General features: G+C 34.9%; 1 protein-coding gene and 1 long non-coding RNA gene across 2 annotated transcripts; one reads left to right on the forward strand and one right to left on the reverse strand.

Moving 5' to 3' along the window:
* Window positions 1-15,069: 15,069 nt before the first annotated feature.
* On the forward strand, window positions 15,070-16,258 carry LOC133798007 (endochitinase PR4-like). The gene is made up of 2 exons (XM_062236169.1): window positions 15,070-15,441; window positions 15,590-16,258. Exons 1-2 carry the CDS (start codon window positions 15,150-15,152, stop codon window positions 16,006-16,008), a joined length of 711 nt encoding a protein of 236 aa, XP_062092153.1. The 5' UTR covers window positions 15,070-15,149; the 3' UTR covers window positions 16,009-16,258.
* A 3,744-nt stretch (window positions 16,259-20,002) lies between these two features.
* On the reverse strand, window positions 20,003-20,622 carry LOC133793932 (uncharacterized). The gene is made up of 2 exons (XR_009875037.1): window positions 20,555-20,622; window positions 20,003-20,233 (listed from the first exon to the last, which is right to left on the reverse strand). It is a non-coding gene; the product is annotated as an uncharacterized LOC133793932 (long non-coding RNA).
* Window positions 20,623-24,249: the final 3,627 nt, after the last annotated feature.

A 24,249-nucleotide genomic window follows, 5' to 3' on the forward strand; every position in this document is an offset into this window, starting at 1 on the left:
GCTGGCGGTAGGGCTAGTCTATACGCAACTGTTCCCATTTTGTCCAATATCTAAAAGGACCTAAGAATCGGGGACTAAGCTTGCCTTTCTTTCCGAACCGCTTGACACTTTTCATAGGAGATATCTTGATCTCCAACTTGGAATTCCACATCACGTCGCTTGGTATCCGCATATCTTTTCTGACGGCTTTGAGCAGCCAGCATACGCTGTCTAATAAGCGTTACTGCTTCTTGAGCTTGTCTAACAGCTTCGGGCCTTAGAAGCTGCCTTTCTCCTACCTCGTCCTAGTGCAACGGTGATCGGTACCTTCGTCCATATAGCAACACATAAGATGCCGTTCCGATCGTTGACTGGTAGCTGTTGTTGTACGAGAACTCGATCAGCGGTAAGTACTTGTTCCATGATCCTCCGAAATCAAGTATACACGTACGTAGCATACCTCTAAGATCTGAATCGTACGCTTAAACTGCCCATCTGTCTGAGGATGGAAAGTTGTACTAAGGCTTAACTTAGTACCCATAGCTTGCTGTAAGCTTCTCCAAAATCTTGACGTAAATACTGATCCTCTATCTGACACTATCGTCTTGGGGATTCCATGCAATCGTACAATCTCTTGGATGTAGATGTTGCATATTGGTCTGCCGTGCATGACGTTCTAACAGGCAGAAAATGAGCCGACTTGGTTAGTCTATCTATTACTATCCAAGCGGAATCATGCTGCTTGTTCGTCTTTGGTAGCCCCGTCACAAAATCCATGGCTATATCATTCCACTTCCATTCTGGTATGCTAAGCGGTTGCAATAATCCTGCAGGTCGCTGATGCTCCGCTTTCACTTGCTGGCATACCAGACACTTAGATACATACTCCGCTATGTCCTTCTTCATCCCTGGCCACCAATAGACTGCCTTGATGCCATGAGTCATCTTGGTAGACCCTGGATGAACTGAGTACGGAGTATTGTGCGCTTCTTCTAGGATCTTCTTCTTAATACTTTGATCATTTGGCATGCATATCCAATCCTTATATCTCAATAAGCCTTGGCTAGATATTGAGAATTCGGTATTCTTGCCTTCTCTGACTGCTTCCATATATGCTGCTAGCGATTCATCACGTCTCTGACGATTTCGTATGTCCTCTAGCAGATTGGATTGGATAGACAAGTTAGCCAGCTTGCCTATAACCACTTCTATTCCGGCACTGATAAGCTCCTGCTGTAGCGGCTTTTCTATTCCAGATAAGGCTGCTAAATTCCCATAGCTTTTCCTGCTGAGTGCATCGGCAACTACATTTGCCTTCCCTGGGTGGTATAGGATTTCGCAGTCGTAATCCTTGACTAATTCTATCCACCTGCGCTGCCTCATGTTGAGCTCCTTCTGTGTAAAGAAGTATTTTAAACTCTTGTGGTCCGTATAAATCTCGCACCGTTCTCCGTAAAGATAATGGCGCCAGATTTGCAACGACCACCGCTGTCAACTCCATATCGTGAGTTGGATAGCGTTGTTCATACTCCTTCAACTGACGTGAGGCGTAAGCTATCACCTTGTCATTTTTGCATCAACACGCATCCCAATCCTAGCTTTGATGCATTGCATTAGACAACGAACTTATCGTCGGGTGTTGGTACACTAAGTACTGGTGTTGAGCAAAGCTTATCTTTAAGCAACTGGAAACTTTCTTCACACTTATCGTTCCAGTTAAACTTTTGTTGCTTCCGGGTCAGGTTGGTGAGTGGAGTGGCTATCTTAGAAAAGCCCTCTACAAACTTCCTATAATAACCTGCTAGCCCAAAGAAGCTTTTTACTTCAGATGCGTTCTTTGGTCTGGGCCAATCCTTCACGGCCTCTACCTTTGATGGATTTACTGCAACTCCGTCTTTCGATATGATGTGTCCGAGGAACGCCACTTGCGAAAGCCAAAATTCGCATTTCTTGAACTTGGCGTAAAGTTTATGCTCCTTCAATCGCGTCGAATTCATCCTCAAATGTTCCTCGTGCCCTACTTCATCCTTGGAGTATACTAAGATATCGTCGATGAATACAACAACGAATTTATCTGAGTAATCCTTGAAGACCCTATTCATTAAGTCCATAAACGCGGCTGGTGCGTTAGTAAGACCAAAAGACATAACCAAGAACTCGTAATGTCCATAACGAGTCCTAAAGGCTGTCTTAGGAATATCTTCTCCCGTTACCTTGAGCTGATGATACCCGGACCGTAAATCGATCTTAGAAAATACAGTCGCGCCTCGGAGTTGATCAAACAAATCATCAATCCGAGGTAGCAGGTACTTGTTCTTAATCGTTACTTTGTTCAGCTTATGATAGTCTATGCACATGCGCATACTTCCGTCCTTCTTCTTCACGAATAGTACCGGAGCTCCCCATGGTGAATGGCTTGGCCTAATGAAACCCAAGTCTAGGAGTTCTTGTAGCTGCATCTTTAACTCCTTGAGTTTCGTAGGTGCCATCCGGTATGGTGCCTTAGAGACAGGCTCGGTGCCCGGTACTAATTCTATCGTGAAGTCTATCTCTCGATTTGGCGGCAATCCTGGCAAGCATCGGGAAATACCTCTAGAAATACTTGTATAACTCGATCATCTCCATCCTTAAGTGGTGTCTCCCTTTCCACGTTTGTGATGCTGGCTAAGAACGCTTGACATCCTTTCTCTATCCTTTGTTGAGCTTTGAGAGATGACATTAACGGGGTGCGTAATCCTGAAGCTTGTCCCATGAAGCATCGTTTCTGGCCGTCAGGAGTCTCGAACATCACCTTCTTGCGTTTGTTGTCGATCGTTGCGCCATGCCATGCTAGCCGATCCATGCCTAGTATTACGTCGAAGTCCTTGATCACTAGCTTTATCAGGTCTCCTTCTAGTTCTATGTCCTCAATCTTGATCGGTACGCCTCGTACTATTCGTAATGATAGAACTACTTTGCCCGAAGGCAACTCGGTTACAAACCTAGTTCTAAATCTTTCACTAGGTTTGTCTAGTTTTTCTATCATTCCTAACGAGATCTACGAGTATACAGCTACCAATCAAGCGATACTAGAACATATACTATCGAGGATAGGATCTGACCTGTAAATCCTTGTTACTAGCATGGGTTCCTCCTTGGGTCAATGCAAAGACTTTGGTCTGGAACCAATGTTTAATCCTTCTTCTCCTTACTAACATCAATCCTTTCTACTTCTATTGCCGTTTCTAGAACATTGGCATAGGTAGTGGTTCCCAGTTTTGCTAACTTAACCCCTAATTCCATCTTTGGTCTAAGTCCTCTGACGAACTTGATCAACCTCGTAAAGTCGGTTGGGACCAACTCTGGTGCAAACTTGACTAATCTGTTGAACTGACGAGCATATTCTTCTACCATTAGCGATGAATGCCGAGGTGTAATACTTCTTGTGGAACGGCTCCACAAATCTTGTCCATATCATGGTGGTGACATCGTTAGTCTGCTGAACTAAGTCCCACCATATTCTGGCATCCTTCCTGAGTAATGACAAGACGCAGGATATGCGGTCCGTATTACTGAGGTTCATGTGCGTAAGAATTGGCTCCACATTCCTTAGCCACTCTTCTGCCTCAAAGGGGTCTATAGTCCCTTCGAAGTTTGGAGCGTGCTGCTTGCGGAACCTCTCATACACTGACTCCATATTCGGTACTGGATGTGGCGCGTAGTTCGTCACTGGCCATCCCCCATATGGACCAACTTGTTGGGGTGCTAGGGCCATTTTTTGTAGCTGCGGCTGCGGTTGCGGCGGAGGCTGAGGCTGAGTCTGCGCCTGTTGATGTTGTTGCTGCAAGAGTTCCTCGACTTGTTGTCGTCGTCTAGCGATTTCCGCGGTGTTGTCAACTGACGGTGTCGGCGCGTTGCGGCTAGTAGTAGCACGCACTCCTCTTCTGCGTACTGGAGGGCATCATTGGTCGTTGGAACAACGTTGGAGGCGTTTCCGCTGGTGCGTGCAGATCTTCGGAGCGACATCTTCACCAAAAGTTCTAACAGTCGAGAACTTGTTAGAACTTACCCTAATAGGCTCTAAGGCAAAAACTTATTCTAAAACAAACATATCTCGGACCTATTTATTATGACTTCTTATGAAAAATTATATAGGTCTTTATTTATTATTAGAGTGGGTTTCTATACTTAGAAAAACAAGTCATCTTTATTTTCTAAGTGTGTTTCTAATCATCCTATATGACTTAATTCTCAGGCTCGAAACTTATCTTTGTTCCAAAGTTAACCATATTGAGGGAGGGCTGGGATCAGTAGAATCGTTCCCACTACTAAGGCCCCCTAACTCTCAATAAGGAAAATTGGTTCATTGATTTGTATCCACCTTCACTGAACTTAGTCATTATTCATTTTATTTATTACTCATTATGATTGCGAAAAAAAAATCAAACTCATACATGAAAATAAAATAACATGAACTTAATTTGGAAAAAAAAATAATTTTCACTTATTACAATCATAAAACAAAGAAATAAACAAAACAAACAATGAAAAACTAGCTATTCTAAAAATCGGGATCTTCTACATCCGATCCTTCATCTAGCATATCATTATCTATCTCCTTATAATCATCATTGTCTTGAGCCTCAAAATTTCCTCGGGGAAGATTTAAGAAGATCCTATGTTGTTGCTCATTAGTGAATTGAAACTCTAAATCATAGGTGAACTTAAGTATGAGAGAATAATATCTTAGGGCTGCTTGTAAGTCATCATCATTATTTATATTCTCCCATATTTCTTCTAAAGTTAAAATTGCTAAAGGAAAATCTTTTAAAAGCCTAATTACTAGGACATATTGTTCTGCAGCACTCATCATGATTTGCTTAGACTCTTGAAGGTGACCTATCTCTTTGTGGAACAAGATCAATCTTTGAGTGATCCTTTCTAGTGCTCCTACGGTGTTCCTTGGCTCCCTTATTCTTTTTAAAGCCTTAATGGCTCGGATATCCTCATTGCTTAAAGCTCCGTTCATTCTTAACTGAAAACATAAACAATAAAAGTGTTAGCTATACACATAAGCAAAGTAACTTGTAACTTAAACACTTACTTGGCGGTCCGATTCGGAGCTTTGAGCGTGTGTATCGAGGAGAACTTCATGCGAAGGAACCGTTTCTCTGATACCAACTGTAGCGACCCACTACTCTAGACTATTTGGACCATTAACGAATCTATACATAAAACTTACATTTTTGCGGAAATACCATAGTTTATTATAAACTTGTAGAAACAAAGGTTACTTTCATAAAATAAGTAGGATATGGGTACCCATTGTCTTTAAAACAAAAATAACTTAAAAACTAAAAAGAGTTACATAGAAAATGCGGAAAATACATTTGAAACCATAAAAACACAAAGAAGACTACATCCTCGAATCGAATAACGCTCGGCCCCTTGACTCCATTCACCATCGATACACATCCTCCAAGCGTCACGAATCTTACCACCTCTAAAGCTTATTTCCTGCACATAAACAGAAAGGAATGAGCCTAATGCCCAGCAAGGAAAAATCTAACACATAGTCATAAACATAAACATAATTTCATAATAACGTAAAAACATATCATAACACATAATACACTTATTATAATGGCCATTATTACTTGGGGTCCCATAGACTAAACAAGCATATGCCCATGGGGTTAATGGGGTCCTACTAGCTAAGTAGGTCATATGCCCATAACCCATTTGGGGTCTTGTTAGTCATATGGGTCATATGCCCAAGCCTACATACACATATACATATCATAACACTTTTAATAACATAAACATATAGATAACATAAGCACATAACATATTAATTCTAGCCTATTTTCCTTACCAAAGTTACCGGGATATAATGGACTGAGTTGGGACTTTTGGAACACTCCTAAAACCATAATGAACAAGAGTGAGTTGAAAGAAGAAGAAGAAATGAGAAGGATGGAAAGACTAAACCATAAAAAAAACATACTTACCGACTTATATGCTTAAGAGCTTGGATTCCCTAACCAAAATAAGAATAAGGTTAGGGGACTGAGTAGAAGGTTTTGAGAAAGGAAATAACATAAAATACAGAAAGGAACTAGAGTTTTGGGTTTACCTCAAAGATTGCAAGATCAATCTATCATCCACCGAAATACTATAGCACTCACTTCCCAAAGTGTTTGATAAGCTTATGATGTTTAAGCTTATAGTTTTTCCCCAAACCAGGTGTTTACACTCTCACACTCACTTAACACTAGCAGCTTCTGAACTTAGAGCAAATGGTGAATAATGGCTGGGTACTAGGTCCTATTTATAGAGTTTGGGAAAGAAAATATCTTGATTTTACTTGAATAAAAATAATGGCTTTTTAGGTGAAAATCATTTGAATAATCGTTCAGCAGAGGCTGAAGACTCGTTCAAAAGATGTTGGACTGTTGAAGGAGTTTGAATGGCTGAAAGGAAATGAATTCAAAAGAGTTTGAATTCATGCTGAAGGAGGCGATATATCGCCCCCTGTAGGCGATATATCGCCTGGGCCAGTATGCCCGAGGCGACCGTGCATCGTTTCGTGTTTTCCGTATCTACGTGCTGCGACATATCGCCCCCTATAGCTGCGATATATCGGCACACGCTGAATATTTAAACACGAAATTACACATTTTTAGCTAAGTTTGAATGGAGTAAACAGCCTTGACTAAGCCCTCAACGTACTCAAAGCTGCTGACTGACCCTATAACATTCAAACTTTACTCCTTATTATATTTAATCCTCAAAAATCTTAATCCTTAATTACCATTCAAAACATGTGCTTAAAATCCTATTGGTTGATGTCTAAACCTTATAATATAATAATATAATCCTTAATATCAGTCACATTAATCAAATCTTAGGTTATACTTAATATTCTTAAACTATAGGTTAAACTTAGAAAATCTATAAGTACTACTATGAGTGTCCAAATAACTCCCGGTGTGAACCAAAAATCCAAAGTAACAAAGATAATGCTATAAATACTATCATACTACTATCTATCTTAGCTAAGTAAAGTTCTTGGACTCTACAGGTTCATCAAAGGAGGTAAGATTCAATTCGTAGTTTAGAGTTTAAATTCTGAGTTTTCTTGATTGGTTTTAGAGTTCTTGAGCTACTGGGTTTCGAAAATCAAAATGGGAATTTAAGGAGTTTTTAAGCTAGGTTTTTGTTGGATTAAGTTGCTAGAATCATGTTAGGAGTTTGTGATCAATGGGTTTTGGAATTAGGATGCTTTGGGGTGGTTTTTGGCAAGGTTAGGATGCTAGAAATGGTGGTTTTTCTGGGCACAAAGGGTTGGGTCGCGGCTCTGTTCTAGAGTATCGCGGCCATGCGATGCAAAGAAGAGCCAAGGAGGCTCTACAGTGGGGAAGCGCCACGGCGCCACAGGGCAGGGCCGCGGTGCGTGTCTGTCTTCAGAGAGGCTTAGCCTCTGTTTCAGGGGCGGGCTGCGGTTGGGTTTCAGGGGCCGCATCCCTTAAGGGTATCTTTGATCTTTTGGAGGTTTTAAGAGTGGGAACTTAACCTTGGGTGCTCGGGATCGATTCCACCACCGTGTTTGGTGGAATTCGATGTCCCAGAAGCTAGAACTCCATCCGAAAATAATGGTATTCCCTATCTTGGTTGTGACTAGGTATTAAGCTAGGGCTCAGGAAGCGGATCGTGCTCAAAAGGCGTCGCTCATAGTCAGTAAACTTGGGAATTAAAGGTAAGAAAACTGTACCCGATTGTGGATTTATAATTGGACTAACAGTTCCTTATTTTTGTATGATTTTTAAAGGATGGTATTATGCCATGAGAACAATAAACCAACAGCCTAAGAGTGCCAAAGTTTACACTAGCGCATAGGGCGCGGCCCGGGCATTGGTAGCTGAGGATAGCTTATTATGCACTGAGCTCGGTTTAAGCGGGCTGGAGTCAGTGGGGTAAACAGAGGGTGCGACCTAAGGTGTCGACCGTGATTATTATGTGATTTGCTTGTTATTATTGATTGGTGGATAGTTATGATGTATAGTTGGGTGATGATTAGCTAACTCTTTGGTTGAATCTTCATGCTTTGTGATTATTGTGGTATGTTAAGTGTATGAACATGCTTAAAGGGGTTATCCAAATGTTATTATTGCTTGTTATATATTATGATATGTTTTCTTGCTAGGCCTTGGCTCATGGGTGCTTCATGGTGCAGGCAAAGGCAATGGCAAGCTTGATCAGTCGTGATTTGGAGAGCTCTGAGAGCAAAATGTACATGAGCAGCTGCTCAACCGCCACGGTTGAGGGGAGACAGGGACAGGAAAACCATAAACGTCTGTTTTGCCTTCAGAAAGGCTGGTGGTTGTCTGTACACTAGAAATTTTGTAAACATACTTTTGAACACTATTTCTTTTGGGATCCCATGTGTAAAATGTTTAATTATATGGAAAATATCTTTTGAGACCAAAACCTTTTAACCTTAGCGCATTAATGGCTTTGGCAATCATATTTTTAACTGATTGGCTTGATTAGCAAGTTCTGTACCTTTATAAATACACATTGTAGGGGTCTTGGCTATCCAGGGCGTTACACCATTAGGGGACGAGTTGAAGGAGTTATGGACTAAGGGAGTTGACACAAGAGATGGCAGAAATAATGAATTGTTTAAGATGAGAGTGACACTTTTGTGGATGATTAATGATTTCCCTGCTCGCAACAGTTTGTCTGGATGGAGTGGGTAGGGATACAAAACTTGTCCAACATGTAATGAAGATACTTCATCTATCCGAGTGATTGGTAAAACATCTTATGTTTGTTATAGGAGGTTTTTGGGAAATAATCATAAGTATAGAAAGAACAAAGAATTTGACGACCAAGTTGAGAAGAGAGATCGTCCAAGATAGTTTACTTGCCAACAACTTTTAGAGCAAGTTAATGATTTACCACCTCAAGTTCTCGATAAACATTACAGTTTTGGGGGTGTGAAGCGCAAACGAGGTTCATATGAAAGTAATTGAAGGAAAACAAGTATATTCTATGAACTTGAATGTTCAAGGAAAATGTATGTGATAGTCTCCTTGGAACATTGTTAGACAATGATAAGTCTAAGGACACTACTAATGGAAGAAATGATTTGAATAAAATGGGATGTAGGAAAGAGTGTTGGGTCTACGAAGATCATAACAAAAAGCTACTAAAGCTGCATGCTCCGTACGTTTTGACTGTTGAACAAAGGCGCCAATTTTGTCAATTTCTAAAAGGAGTTAAGTTGCCAAATGGTTTTTGTTCCAATCTGAAGAAGAAAGTAAATGATAATTACACAAACATTATTGGGTTGAAGTCCTGTGACTGTCACGTGATAATGCAACGATTGCTTACAGTAGGTGTTCGAAAGTTTCTACCAGAATTCATATCAGTCACAATCATGGAATTGTGCAATTTCTTCAAAAAGTTGTGTTTTAGGACATTGAACGTAAAAGACATGTAGAAAGAAAAACAAGATTTGATTATCATTTTATGTAAGATGGAGTTAATTTTTCCTCCAGCATTATTCGATATAATGATCTATTTGGTGTTGCATCTGCTTGACGAAGTTATATCAGGAGGCCATGTGTTTATGAGGTGGATGTATCATTTTGAAAGGTACATGAAAAATTAAAAAACTATGTCAAGAATAAAGCTCGTTCAGAAGGGTCTATAGCAGAAGGATATGTTGCGGATAAGGCTTTGACATTTCGCTCCATGTATTTCAAAGGTGTTGAAACAAAATTTAACCGTCCTGATTGGAATGAAGATATAATTTATGTCCCACGACAACTTTCAGTGTTTCAATCTCAATGTCGTCCACTTAGTAAGAGACATCCAGCAAGTTTAGTTTAGGAGACCAGCAACATAGTTAAGTGGTTCATTTTCAACAATTCTCCCTAAATTCAATGTTATTTGGAGTAAGTTCTTTAATAAAATTAAATTTAGTGATAATTAACTATTATCATTAATTCTAATATGTCCACTATGTTAATTTATAGTGAACACCTTCTCGAGATCCGACAACGTCCTCTATCTGTTAATCATGGGGAGTTACAAAAGAAAGAGTTTCGTACATGGTTTCATAAGAAGGTAATATGAAATTACCAAATTATTTACTCAAACATTGTATATTGTTTTATTGCTCAGGATCTTAATTTAAGTTTAATCTATATATATATGTTTGAGTTGCACCAACTCGAATCGCCTGACTGCACAAATGAATTACTAACTTTAGCATCTGGGCCAGATTTTCTTGCTCATTCCTACCAAGCTTGTATTGTTAATGGAGTTCGATTTGTGACACATAATCAAGATCATAATCGCATTACACAAAATAGTGGAGTATCTGTGCTGGAGAAAAAGGTTTGACATTTTATGGCCAACTTGAGGAAGTATTTGAACTATCTTATACTGGTGAATATAAAGTAATATTATTTCGGTGCAAATGGTTCAATACAGATCCGAGCAAGAACAAATCAATCACTAAAAATATTATTACTAGTATAAATGTCATTGGTGAATGGTATAAAAATGACCAGTATATACTTGCTACCCAAGCGAAGCAAGTTTTCTATCTTGATGATCTTGTGAAAGTTCGAGGTTGGAAGGTGGTTCAAGATGTGAATCATAGACATGTTCAAGATATTCCAGAGGCTAATGAAGTCATTACTGTTATTAATGTTGTCCATGATGATTCCTCATCAAATTTCATCCTAACTATCGATTTGGGAAAGTTGATTGTGCAATATTCTAAGAACCAACTCAACATGTTGACGTTGTGTCTCGTCCTTATACTACTAATCAACAAGACCATGACAGTGAGGATGAAGGTTTTATTAACGATGGTGATGGTGATGGTGATGGTGATGATGGTGATGGTGATGGTCTACTACTAATCAACAAGACCATGACAGTGAGGATGAAGGTTTTATTAACGATGATGATGGTGATGGTGATGGTGATGGTGATGGTGATGGTGATGTGATGGTGATGGTGGAGAAAATTATGATGAAGAATTGCTTGAAGACATTAGTGATGACAATAATGATGAGGAATAACAACTTGAAGACATTAGTGATGACAGTTTTTACTCTATGTAGTATAATTTTGTTTTCATACATGTAACAAAACGTTATGTTTATAAATTATAATATGTCTATTATTATTAGGCCAATATGTGTCTCGCATTAACACTATCTAATTTTGTCATATTTCAATAAATATTTTTGTTATAAAGATGCCAGCAGATGTCGCACGGTCTCATGGTGGAGATGCAGGAAGTGATCCTCCCCCTGATCCTACTAGGATCCCTTCATCTTGTCAATCAAGTAATTAAATTGAGTCTTTTTTTAATTTTAAAAAATTAAGTGATCGTTTTGTATTATTTATCAATATTTTTATTTTGTTCTACAAATAAATAAAAACATCTCCACGTAAAGGGCGTGGAGGAGGAATAGGCCAGGAACTCAAAAAGGCGAGGCGCAAAGCAGGCAAACCACTTCCAATAACTTTTGACTCAGACACTTATAATCTGTTGGGTAAGCATAGAACCTGGTTCACACGTTTAGTCGGGAACACCGTGACTAGCAAATTACCACCATATTTTCTGAATTGGAAAATAGTGCCTGATCAATACAAATAGTTTTTTTATACCACTGTAAAGGTAAATAATTCAAATATATTTCTAAATAATATGTGTTTTGGAGGTACGTCGTTTTACTAATGTTTTTTGTTTTCAAAATGTAGCATTATTTTGATATAGCAGGGCGACCAGACTATGATCATATTATTGAGGCTATAAATGATGATGCTGGCGTCAAATATCGTGATAAGAAAACGTGTAGGAAGGCGCACTTCAAGAAAATTTATGGTGAATATAAAAACTTAGAGTGGGCCTCAACAACCCCCACAGAGGTGTTAATGCAAAGATTGGATACAATGCATTGACTTATGGTTGGATGAGAAATCAATTAAACAGGTCGAAAAGAATCAAGCCAATAGGGATATGATGAAGTATCCTTCTACTCAATGATTGAAGTCGTTCGTGGTGGCCCGTCACGATAGAGTGAGTAACAAAAAAATATAAGTTTTCTTAATTAATAAATTATTTATCTAATACGTTGTTTCTTTGTGTTTAAGCGAACCCGAAATCTAGAAATGTACCAGGTTACATTGAAAGCTGGAATCAATTCCACACCCGCAAGGAGAAAGAAGAATTCGTCAATGAGTAAGCGAAAATGGACTATGTAAGAATTATCTTATTGTTTGACCTTAAAATCACTATGGTTTGAATATATTACTGATATTTTTATGTAAAAATAGGAAATGATGTACAAAGATTTTGAAGCACAGAGCCAGCAAGTCCCATCTTCCATTTCTGATGAAGGAAGCATGGTTGACAAAAGGATGATCATGAGAAAAGTGTTGGGTGAACGTCCCGTCCATGAACGAGGAGTTGGTCGCACATTAATGGGGAAAAAGGCCTCCAGCAGTCAATCTCAGACTCGAGCACAGTCGTCATCATACACTCAGCCCACTCAATCCAATGATAATAATAGCATGATGGGATAGGCGATGGTTAACTTCCTCAGACAATACAAAGCGAACATTGAGTTCCTGTCTCAGCGCCTTCCTCCTAAATCTCGTCCACCACCTCAAACAATGAGATCGGATGAAGTAACTCAATGGTGGGAGATGTATGCGACTGCACCATCACAAGCTCCACCACTGCCTCCACATATGTTCAGAGATGACGCGCCTATACATGTTCCCCTGCCAGTCCTGCCTCAATCTACATTTAGAAATGGCGTGTCTTCGTCAGCACCTCTGCCACGATCTCCACTGCCCCTAGTCATTCAGTATCCAGATGACAATGACGATGATCATGCAATCAACTTAGGATAGATTATATAGTTATATAAATAGTAGTGTTTATTTGTTTTATTACTATAAAGACAATTATTAATATTAGATTGTATGGTCTATTTTCTTATAAATTAATGGAGACTACAATTCTGATTTTCAATTTTATTACATATTAAATTTGATTTTTTTATTTTTTTTTCTGTTACACTATTTGCGACAAAAATATATCGTATTTGCGGCGAATATTTTGCTGCAAATAAGAGTCAAGCAAGACAAATCACCCATTATTTGTGGCGAATTATTTTAAATTTTTGTCGCAAATAAGAGTCAATTACGACAAAATCCAGAATTATTTGCAGCGGAATTACTAATATTTACGGCGATATGTTCGCCGCAAATAATGAGATTATTTGCGGCGGGAATTTATTCTCCGCAAATAAAGGTATTTACGACGACGTATTTAAGCGAATTATGAGGGTATTTACGGCGAAATTGATGGCCGCAAAACCCCAATTTCTTGTAGTGACTAGAAAGATCTCTGGGATATCTTTTCCTCCAACTGTTCATCGATCCACAAGATTGAGTTTGTAAAGTGGTTCGCTAGCGATCTCGCAGAACTAGGGGATGAGTCCGTTCACGCAATGACTCCTTTTGCAAGGACCCTCCTCGCAAAATGTCCATTTGGCTCTTTGTGAGAGTGTCTCCCTTAATCAGAAGTGGCTCTTAGATGGCATTCACAAGAATAGCAACTCGGGACTAGTCTTTGGGTGCCACATGCTCTTGTGTGAAAAATTTTATAACATTCTTAATAATTTTTTTTTTTTCAATTTTACGTTTATATTTAATGATTATACCTAAAAGTTTAAATCACCTAAGATAAAAAAAAGAAGCCACATTTTTTATATTTTCAAAATAAGAAGTCAGCTAAAATCTAGTTGATTTTTTTTTTTTTTAAAAAAGTTAAATAAATAAAAAGTATTTTATTATTTCAGTCAATTAACTCTGAAGAAAAGTATAATAATTTATTAATTTATTTAAATGTTAACTTTTTAATTAAATAAATAATTTTTCTTATTATAAAATCAATGTCAAAATTTGATTTTATATATATTATACTATGTAATTAAAATAGTATATAATTTAGATATACTAAAAATAAATTTGATCAAAATTGTGGTGAGGGTATATATGTTTTTATACTTATTTATTAATTAAAAAAGAAGTGATTTAATATTAATTAAACTATATAGTGGTAAGCTGTATATATGACCCCATAAATTTATAATTGGCATATATATATATATATATATACTAGATACTAACAATGTGCAATATGCACGTTTTGCTTAGTTTATAAAATTTATTTATTATTTTTATTAAATTTATATTAATGTCATATAAATTTTAAATAAATATCCTATTTTAATTAAATAATTTATTTATTATTGTTTAAGTTTATGTTTGTTCTAGCTTTTGAATTTGAGAGTGACAACAAAATATTGTATATTATACGTTTAATATAATATTAAATATTATATGTGGATTTTAAATTTAAGTTTCTTGCTAGTTTTTTTTTAAAGCAATTTGTTACTAATTGACAATAGATTATATTATTTGTTTAATATGATATTATTCTAATAAGTGTATTTAAGTTTAATTAAGTTTTATTTAAGTTAAAAAAAACGTATAATTCTATTATTTTTAAATAATTATCATTGTAAAATATCTAAAAAAATATCTTATTTTAATTTGTTTAATTATTTATTTTATTTATTATTTTTAAATAATTATCATTGTAAAATATCTCAAAAATATCATATTTTAAGTATTTATTTTATTTTATTTTATTTTAATTGATATTTACAATCTATCGTTAAATATAAGAATATTCCATAAAAGTTAACATTAAAAAAAATAAAAAACCGTTAAAACTAAGAATTTCTGTTATCTATACACTTTTTATACAGAATAGATATATATATATATATATTCAAGTAAAATGAAAACAAAACGAGAGAAATACTCAAAGTCATCACTATGCGCACTTCGTCAAGATTCAAAGTCATCACAATAGCGTACTTAGTCAAGATTCAAAGTTATTTAATTTACATAATGGAGTCGTAAACTACACGATTTCATGACTCTCATTTGTTTCCAATTCCATTTATGACGCTTACTATAAATACCCCTAATTCCCAAACCTTCCTATCTCATCAAACACACTTACTTTCATTTAATAATCCGTATAACCTCGATATAATAATATTCTGTGCCCCAAAATGACTTCTTCTAATGTGGCCAAAACACTAGTAAGCCTCATTGTGGTAGGAGCCATCCTAGCCCTGCCCAAAAATGTGATGGCTCAAAGTTCGGTAGGTTCTATTGTGACACAAGACTTTTTCAATGGGATAATCAACAAGGCTACCGGGGACTGTCCCGGAAAGAGCTTCTACAACAGAGACGCTTTCCTTAACGCTGTCAACTCGTATGGTCAGTTTGCTTCTGGTCCTGATGAGCAATCTAAACGTGAGATTGCAGCTTTCTTTGCCCATGTTTCCCACGAAACAGGATGTAAGATATTCTCTCTCCCTTTTGATGATAACATACTTTATTGAACCCTATTTTTTAAATTATCGATTGAAATATTCTAGATAAGTTAATCAATTAATACTGATTATATATATATATATGTATGTAATATGTAATTTCCTTCGTGCAGTTCTATGCTATATAGAGGAGATAGGAGGTGCAAATCTGGACCCTTCTCACTACTGTGACCAAACTAGAATTTCAGAATATCCATGCAACCCAAGCAAGGGTTACTACGGCCGTGGACCACTCCAGCTGACATGGAACTATAACTATGGAGCTTTCGGCAATGCAAACAGCATCGATGGCTTGAACGCACCCGAAACACTGGCACAAGACGCTGTCGTTTCGTTCAAATCCGCATTGTGGTTCTGGATGGAGAACGTTCATTCTGTGATCGGCGAAGGGTTTGGTGCCACCACAAGAAGGATCAATGGTGCTATCGAATGTGACGGAAAGCGGCCTGACCTAGTTCAAGCTCGCGTCAACTATTACAATGACTACTGCAACCAGCTTGGTGTTGCTCCTGGAGACAACCTCTATTGCTAAGCAAGTTATATATAATATATATATATATATTAATTACATGGCGATCATATATACACTCTGATTGCTTCTATCATATATATAAATTGTACTACGTACGTACTGCCCAGCCTTTTTCTATTTGTTTGAATAATTATGTCCACGCGCATTATCAGCGTTTTGGCCGTATGAACTACTCTTTGCTAATTTACATGTATATGCTATTAGAATAATATGTTCTATTTTTCCATATATGAATATAGACTTTTTTTAACTGTGTTTTGGAAAGAAACTAAATATTTGTTTTTCATTTTTTTTAAAACACAAAAAAGAAAAAAAAATTAATTTTTAAAAAGGTAAATACCCATTTAGTATTATATGTTTTATCTAAATACAAATTTGTTATCCTATGTTTTTAATAATCCTAATCAGGTACCATGTAATTTGAAATCATACATACATGGTACCTTAGTACCAAATTTCGTCAATAAAATTTTATCAATATGACTAAACTATTTTCGATTATATGGATTTTAAATTCAAATTTAATTACTTAATTACATTTAATTGAGGGTGATTTGGTCATATTGATAAATTTTACTAATCAAATTTGACTCTAGGTACCAAGTATGTACGATTTCAAAATACAGGATATCATACCAGAATTTTTGAAAACATAGGGTACCAGGTCTGTATTTCAATAAAATATAAGGTACCAAATGAGTATACATTTTTAAAAATAAAAAATAAAAATGTGTTTAGTAAGTATTTTTGTTTTTTATTTTGAAAATGAAAAACAAAAAATGTTATTTTAAAAAAATATAATGTTTGGTAATTCATATTTTTATTTTTTATTTTCCAAACTAAAATATAAAAATATTTTTGTGACCATTATTTATTATTTTAAAAATAAATATAAGAAAATTATGATAAAAAGATCAAATCAATAATATCAAGTAATTTAAACCTCGAAACGCATTATATATCCATAAAATAACACAAAATTAATAAAGTTTACATAGTAAAATAAAAATATATGAACTAATAATTATCCAAACTTAAAAAAAAAATTATTAAATGAGTCATAATAACCAACAAATGTCTTTAGTCATTCTTATTATCATCGATTAGTTTTTCATATATGATTAACAATTTCATCATAAATGTGAGCCATATAATTGAAAAAAAAATGTATAAACAAGGAGTTTACAAATTTGGATCCTTTTGTTTTTGTTTAATATTAATTTGGACCTTCAGTTTTAAACAATTACATACGAGACGATGTATTTTGTAAAAAAAAATACCAACTAAGACCCGTTATTAATTTTAGTCAACATAATACTACAATATGTCACTACAAGAAAAAGCGTTTTTAGAAGCAGAAATATTATCGGAGGACAAAGTCTGCTGGTAATGTACAGGTTATTAGCGGTGGTGTACTGGGTCCGCCGCTAATGATGGGGAAATTAAAATAAAAAATTAAATTTTTTTATTAGTGGCGGACTTGCCCATTATCAGCGACGGATGTCCATCGCCAATACAATGCCCGGGAAAAGAGAAGGAGAACGGGTCCAAATTTATTAGCGGCGGGTTCATATATGCCGGTAATAACACTACCGACGAGGGCATTACCGGGGGGGTCAGGGTGATAGCGACGGGGCCCGCCGGTAATAAAATTACCGGCAGGGACATTACCGACGGGGTAATAACATTACCGGCGGGTGAATTACCGGCGGATTATGGTGAATTACCGCCAATACAATGCCAGGGAAAAGAGAAGGAGAGCGGGTCCAAATTTATTAGCGGTGGATTCATATCCGCCGGTAATAACATTACCGACGAAGGCATTACCAGGGGGGGGGGGTCAGGGTGATAGCGACGGGGCCCGTCGGTAATAAAATTACCGGCAGGGACATTACCAACGAGGTAATAACATTACCGGCGGGTGAATTACCGGAGGATTATGGTGATAGCGACGGGTAACATTACCGGCGGGGACATTACCGCCGGTAATAATGTTATATAATGGTTTTTTGTGAGATGCCTCGGCCTCCTTCGCAGATCTCTCTCTTCGCTCCCCTCTCCTCCCTTCTCATTCTCTCATCCCTCTCACCGTCGGTTTCGCAATAGCAAAGGTGAATCACAGTAAGGTTTTTATCTATGATTTGTTTTCCTTTCTGTTTTCTTTTTCCTATCTATGGCTTTTTTTACTTTCTATTTTCTTTGTTTCCGCTAGGTTGTTCTATCAGAAGGTTGCACACCGTCGGCATCCCCATACCTCTCACCGTCGGCGTCTCTTCGCAGCAGTAGTCCACGACTTCCCGGTGCCGGCAGCAAGGAAGGAGGTCAAGTGGTACCCCGACCTTCTCTCTAGTACCTATTTTTGTCCCTCCCAAAAATATATTTATATAATACTTGAATAAAATTATATTATTAGTGAAATGGAATTGATAATAAATATTGGGTTGGTGCAGGTACATTGTTTCTGATTGTGACTCAGTGGATGTGTTGTTCAACTCCCAACACTACACTAAGACGTCCGAAGAAGCTACTGCCAAGTCTATATTAACTGGTAATTTGTTATCTTACAAAATATATTTTACCAAGTGGTATTTTTGAAAAAAATTTGAAACAAAATTGGTACTTTTGAAAGCTTATGGTCAATATATTTTACAAAATATAATTAGTAACATTTATAAATGTCACATGTGAATTAGTGACATTTCTAAATGTCACTATTATTAATATTTAGTGACATTTTACATTTTAATGACATTTGTGGCAAATGTGAGTTATTCTAGTTTCACTAAATGGATTATTTTAGTAGCATTTTAAAATGTCACTTAATTATAATTAGTAACACTTTGAAATATCATTAAATTATTTTTTATTTATTTATTTTTATATTCAAAGAATTCTTTTAGTGACATTTCAAAAATGTCAAAAATGCTAATAAGTTATATTAGTGACATTTTTTAAAATGCTATTGAATTTTTTTTATATAATATATAAGTTGTTTCAATTAAAAGAATATTAGGTATGTCATTCAATGTTTTCTATATAGTAAATAATAATTGATTTCAAATATTTTAGTACAAATTTAACTTAATATTTAAAAATCCATTCTAATAAAAAAAAAAAAGTTTGACACATAAATATCACAATGATATAAAAATGTAGTAAGATAACAATTTTTTTTACAACAAACTACAACAACAATTAATCAACAAAAATTAAATATTTACAAGAGTTTATTTTTCCAAGACAATGAAATCACATCATTGAATCATGGAGTTGTGTATCTAATTCCCATGAAATCTGCATATTTTTTAGCAAACATATAATTATTTGTGCACATATATGATATTTAATGCAAGAGAATTGCTTAAAAATTGTATTCAACTTACCACAAATGTCATCGGCCATGCAATAGGTGCTCCAACAACTTCATCAATTATCTTAAAATGTCAATATGCTCTAATTAATTGCTCGTTAAGCTAGATAGGAACTTGAACAATAACTTCATAAAAGAAATCTCTGAGCTCTTTTCCTCCAACTTCTTTTGATGGATCTTTAATACTAACTAGACTGATAGCACTACAAGAAAAAATGATTTTAATAACACCAAAAATGTGTTATCAAAACATACGATAACACTTTCTGATGTGTTAAGACCGACTATGTTATCGTAGGTCAGAATACTTTACATAACACTTTATCAGTGTTATACAGATGTGTTATTGTACTGTCAACGATAACACAATTTCTGTGTTATTTTAATATATAGATAAGTGTTGAATTATGTTATTTATAGTCGATTATATAACACTTTTTTTGTGTTATACTACACTTTAGTATAACACATTTTTTGTGTTATACTACACTTTAGTATTACACATTTTTTGTGTTATACTACACTTTAGTATAACACATGTGTTATATTAGCTTAGAGAAACATAATCTTTTTTTACTTACACAAAACTAGGAAAACAAATATGAAAGTTGAAGCCAAATAAGGTAACATAAATAGATTTTTATTAATTACTCAAATGTAATTACAATATTTAGTCTACTAGTCTAGGCTTAAGAAATCATATTACAACATAATTTATGCCCAATTCAGATTCCTTTATCACTAAATACAAAACAAGAAATGTATACAAAAATTAGTGAAATACATTCTTCCATTCTAAAGGCCTCAACTACAAATGTTGTCAAGAATTGCTCCAAAGAAATCATCTCAATATACCTGCACATTGTAAAAAAAAGTCCTTTTATTATTAAGAACATAAGACTTAAGCTAGTTTCCACCTGTAAGCATATAAAGTATAAATTAAATTTGTAATAACTCCAAAACTTGATGAAACAGCAGGGTATAGCAAGATGTACTACCATGCAAAACGATTGAAGCAAAAAAACATGCAACTTAAAACAATAAGCTAAGAGATGAACGAAGAGAAAATTCCACTGCCAAACAGAGTACTCTATCAATACCTAAAACTTAATGAAAATGAAAGAAACATTCAACAGCATAATTCTAAAGCACAACAGAAGACTTTCTTCTTTATACCTTGACAAGGGCTGATGAAAGTCATCTTTTTTTTGGTAATTTGTCTTCTAACATGGCCATATCAGCCTATTAAGAAAGAAAAATCTAAGCATATGAATTTCTTAGGTATTTTAGCTAGCCATGAACCCATGTGTCCCGGTAGGCGAGAATCACAAATATTCACGTAGTTAAATAGAGAAACATCTCAATTAATAAAACGTCATAGACTTTTATTAACTACCTATTCCATCCAATCAAAGTAATGGAAACTCATGTGTCCCGGTAGGCGAGAGTCACAAATATTTCTTACTTTATGAGTTTGACCCACGGCTTCGATTATTATAGACTTAATTCCTATAGTCAACGTAGGGATGAGTCTATAGAAGGTCCATCTATAACCATCTATCCTAAGAAATTTAACCATGTTAAGAAGTCCAGTGAACACCTTCCGTAGGGAGACGAAATCAAAGCGCCATGAGGCCCCACTGAACTCTAACCTTGTTAAATCAACGGTGGAGATCGAATTGAAAATTTTTAAAACTCATTATTAAATATTTTAGTATTTTATTCTTTTTGAAAAAATATCAACTTAGGTTTTCCAAATTATCAAAATAATCAATAAACCAACTAAGGTTCGCCAAATTATAAAAATAATCAACAAACCATAGTTTATAAATTTTCCATTAATTCTAAAACTACCATTGAAAATTAATCCAAAAATTAGAATCAATATGTTTCTAATCAATTATTAGGTCCAACTAAAAAGAATAACCTAATACAATTAAGTCCAACTTAGGTAAATGGGCCTTAACAATTCGAGCTTGCATGGAGGAGAGCTGGATTCAATATGCCGGACCCACTACTAAGGCTCCCTAACTTCCACACAAAGCCCAAAAAGACAGGAATTTGAACCTTTGTTTTATTAATTGTTATTCAATTGATTAGGCCCAATCTAGTAATGCAAAGCAAATGGGCCTTCACAAGTGGAACCACCCACAAGAGAGGAATTTAAACTTTACATGTTCAATTGGGCCCAAATAAAACCTAACATTTTATGAAAGTTTTATTTGAGTTTTCCCACATTTTTTAAACACAAAAATTGGCCCATCATTATACTTATATTTAAAGCCCAAATGCAAAAAATAACTTAATAATGATGTTTGATATGTTAATAATTGGATGGGCCTAACATGTTATTCTATAAGCATGTATTATTAAATTATGCAAATATTCCACAACAATACACTATTTTGTAAAATACCATAATTAATTAACATAGAATTCATCGGACAAAATTCAATATAATTAATTAAACAAGTTACAAAATATTAAATTAATTAAAATAGAATTTATCAAACAAAATTCAATTTCAAACAATTAATTTAACCAAGGTTGTTAAGTTGTTAGGAATGATAAGATATTTTATTTTTAAATATTTTAACAAATTTTAAAATATCAAAATATCTTTTAACCAAATTTAAAATAGTATTATTTGATAACTAATTATAAATATTTTAAACAATAAAAATATCTTGAATAATCAGATAACTAATTTTAATATTTTATTTATAACAAAATAAAAAAAAAATTATCTTAAAATATCCTGATTATCAGAGAACAAATTCAAAATATTTTAAAAAGAAAAAATATCTATAAAATTATCAGATAATCAATTTTGAATATTTTAAACCTAACTGCACAAAATATCCAATTTTTTTTTTTTTGCGAAAAAATGTCGCGCGCGGTTCGGCACCGACGCCGTACAGATCCGTACGGCGTCCGTACCCCCCGGTCCTGCCGGCGGCTCCATGCGTGCCCAGCACACACACTGCAAAAATCAGTCAATTTTTTTTTTTTTTAAAAATCTGTGCAGTTTTTAAATCCAAAAGAAGCCAAAAACAACCAAATTATTGCTAAATTTACATAAGAAAACATAACACATACACCAATAACATGTACCATCCAATTAACACCTAACATATCAATCAATTTCATACATGTTCATTCATGAAAATAAACTAGCAACCTATGGCTCTGAGGCCAATTGTTGGAAAAACTCATTGCAGGATCTTTATTTATTTTCATGCAATTTACATATTATCAAACAAACATGCAAATTCCTAGAACATGCTCCTATGAAATTGATACAAATACAGAAAGTAAAAACTTACATTATGCAGCGGAACTAGAACAACTCCATCCTTCAATCTCTCTAACCCTTGATTCCTTTCTGTAGCAGAATATTATCAAGAGATTGAACAAGATCAGCAACACAGTCTTCCTCACCAAGCCTTTGATCAACCTAGAACTAGTGTGGGCTAGTTCTCAACACATGAGATAGAGATCTAGAAAAGAAGAAGAGAATGTGGCTAAGAAATGATTAGAGTGTCTAGGTTTTCACTTACCCAAATCAACTGAGACTGACTTCATTATGAAAACCCTAGATATCATATTCCTTATATAGGCAACTTAATGGGATTTATTTAAATTTAAATTAATTAAAAATAATAAACAAAAATAAAAGCCTTGGGCTGCCATAAATGGACTTGGGCCCAATCTCTTTGTTTTGAATTTAAATCCCAACTGGGCCTAAATTCAAAACCTTTTTATTTTTATTTTTTTTAATTAATTAATTAAATCCTTATTCAAATTAACTAATTATAATTTGAAACTTGATTTAATATTATTTATTTATATTGATACCAATTTATCAATATTAATAAATTTACCCAAAGATTCTCTTTTATTATCTAAATCTCATATCTCTGTAAATTTTCCAAAATTGACCTAGTCAACTTTAAAAATCCTAATTGATAATTAAATCAATTAATTGAGACATTCTAGATGATTTACTCAAAGGTGATGTGGGGACCATGGATCCATGAAATCAAGCTCCAACAAGTTACCGTGAATTTATTTACGAATAATTTCATTACCCTATTAATTCCCCGTGACTCCACTATAGACTTGGAATTGAACTCTTGAATTCATAGAACGTATTTTCCAAACCATAAATACGCTATCCATTGTTATAACCATTACAGTTAGTCATTCATCTATCGATGACTTACTAACGAGCTGGGTGCAAATTACCGTTTTACCCCGCATCAGTATTTTATCCTTAACTCCCACTAAGTTCCTTATAAATGATATTTCCGTGAACTTAATCACAGAAATGAGATCTCAATCATTTAACATTTTGAACAAAGCAATTAAGGAAATCATCTTTTCACTTCTCATACAGAAGTTATAGATTTCATATCTATGAATAATACTCCCACTCAATTACACTAATAAATCTCCAAGATGTAAGTATGGGCTAAATCGTAGGGTAAGATGGTAACGAACAAGTCAAAAGATTTAAATAATATAATTAGCAGAATATTATCACTCAGAATTAAGATCGACTTAATATATGGTCAACGTTGTGACATTGATTAGATTTGATAACAACGATACTTATTTATCAATCAATAATCAATATCGGTCCTAGTCCGATGTAACTAAATACATCCGATCTTATCTACTTGGTCGAAGCCTTGGACAAGACATCACACCTTGAATGTGTAAGTAGATCATATCGTAGATTGCCTAATCAGTGAAAATCCAATACACTGATCTAATCTTAGGACTCGTTCTTTTGAACATATAATTACAACTATAATCCACTGTGACCTAGTCACTATAATTGTAACTATCCATATGTTTGGGATTTT

The sequence above is a fragment of the Humulus lupulus genome, chromosome 8, assembly GCF_963169125.1.
Source record: "Humulus lupulus chromosome 8, drHumLupu1.1, whole genome shotgun sequence".
Taxonomy (NCBI): domain Eukaryota; kingdom Viridiplantae; phylum Streptophyta; class Magnoliopsida; order Rosales; family Cannabaceae; genus Humulus; species Humulus lupulus.